The following is a 1,371-nucleotide window of genomic DNA, read 5'->3' on the forward strand; positions in this document are numbered from 1 at the left end:
TTAGTAAAACCCAAAGAAACTACTAACGAGAAAAGCAAAGGTCAAGACCAAGAAAGCACCGTTACTGCCCTCCCCAATCCTCGAAACCCCACTGGCCGGGTCTGTGACCCGTGTCGGCGCCGGCGCAGGAGAACGACCAGTCCCGGCGACCAAATCGAGCGTCCCCTTCGCTCCGCGATTTTCCGCCGCCAACGCGTGAGCGTCCGGCACGCTGTTCGTCACGCTCGACCCCACCTGCCACACCTGGTTCAGCTTCGCCGGGTCGCCGGCGGGCACCTTGATCTTCGCGTAGATCCTCATCGTGCCGTCGGCCGAGTGGTACTCGGCGGCCCGGTCCCACGTCTCGAACGAGATCGGCGACTCCCTGACTGTGGTGTTAGTGATGTTGTAGGTCTTCACGGTCATGACGCCGGCGTCGCGGAAGGCGATGAGGGCCTGGGCGCCGAACATGCCGGTGGCGGTGGGGTTGAGGGCCCAGGCGACCCAGCCGTCCTCGCCCTTGGGCGGGGCGGCGACGAAGGCGACGGCGGCGGAGGAGTTGGCGCGGTCGTAGGAGAAGTGGAGGGAGGCGGAGAGGGTGGGGAGGTCGAGGCAGGTGGAGTAGAGGGTGCTGTTGGTGATATTCTGGGAGGAGCAGGCCAAGGCGTCGGCGGCGGGGGCGAGGACGAGGAGGAGGAGGAGGAGGAGGAGGGCCGCCGCGGGGAGGCCGCGGGGGGAGGGCTGCGGAGGAGAGGAGGAAGCCATTGATGAGAGATAGACAGAGGGGCTCCGACTCTGAGTGCCAACCGACGGTTCAGACTGGACAGGGAGGCAGAGAGATGGGGAGAGAGAGGTTTTATAGGAGGACGAACATGGAGATGACATGCAAATTGCGGTGCCGGTGGACAAGGGGACGTAACTTCCGGTTTTTTTTTTTTTTTTTTTTTTTTTTTTTTTGGGTCGGTGGGACCGGACCTACTCGAGGAAGTTGAGAGAGAGATGGGAAATTTCGGAGTAACTTTCGGGGACTAGAAGCGAAATTATGAGTGGAGATAGCCTTGCCGGAACGGGGACGAGGAAATAACATGGCATTTGATTCGGTATTTTGAAAGTTCATTAAAATAATATAAAATAATTTAGTCTAAATTTTTTTGAGTAAATACAAAGGCTGTTTAATAAATGAAAAACAACCTTAAGAAAAATATTGTTTGATAAAAAATACATTTAAAAAGTCATTTGGATAAGTAATATTAATTTTTTAAATGTACATATAAATGCTAAAAAATTAAATATATTTGATTATAAAAAAGACCAAGGCGGCAGGTGTTCGATATAAAAATAATAATAATAATAATTAAACTCCATGATTTTTACTTACACATACGTCGGATG

The 1,371-nt window shown here is 52.2% G+C and overlaps 1 protein-coding gene across 1 annotated transcript; it reads right to left on the minus strand.

Moving 5' to 3' along the window:
- On the minus strand, nucleotides 1-744 carry LOC104431054 (auxin-induced in root cultures protein 12-like). The gene has a single exon (XM_010043745.2). It carries the CDS (start codon nucleotides 742-744, stop codon nucleotides 1-3), a length of 744 nt encoding a protein of 247 aa, XP_010042047.2.
- Nucleotides 745-1,371: the final 627 nt, after the last annotated feature.

The sequence above is a fragment of the Eucalyptus grandis genome, chromosome 8 (genome assembly GCF_016545825.1).
Source record: "Eucalyptus grandis isolate ANBG69807.140 chromosome 8, ASM1654582v1, whole genome shotgun sequence".
Classification (NCBI taxonomy): domain Eukaryota; kingdom Viridiplantae; phylum Streptophyta; class Magnoliopsida; order Myrtales; family Myrtaceae; genus Eucalyptus; species Eucalyptus grandis.

Coding starts and splice junctions, on each gene's coding strand:
- LOC104431054 (XM_010043745.2), bottom strand. CDS start 744: ATGGCTTCCTCCTCTCCTCCGCAGCCCTCCCCCCGCGGCCTCCCCGCG.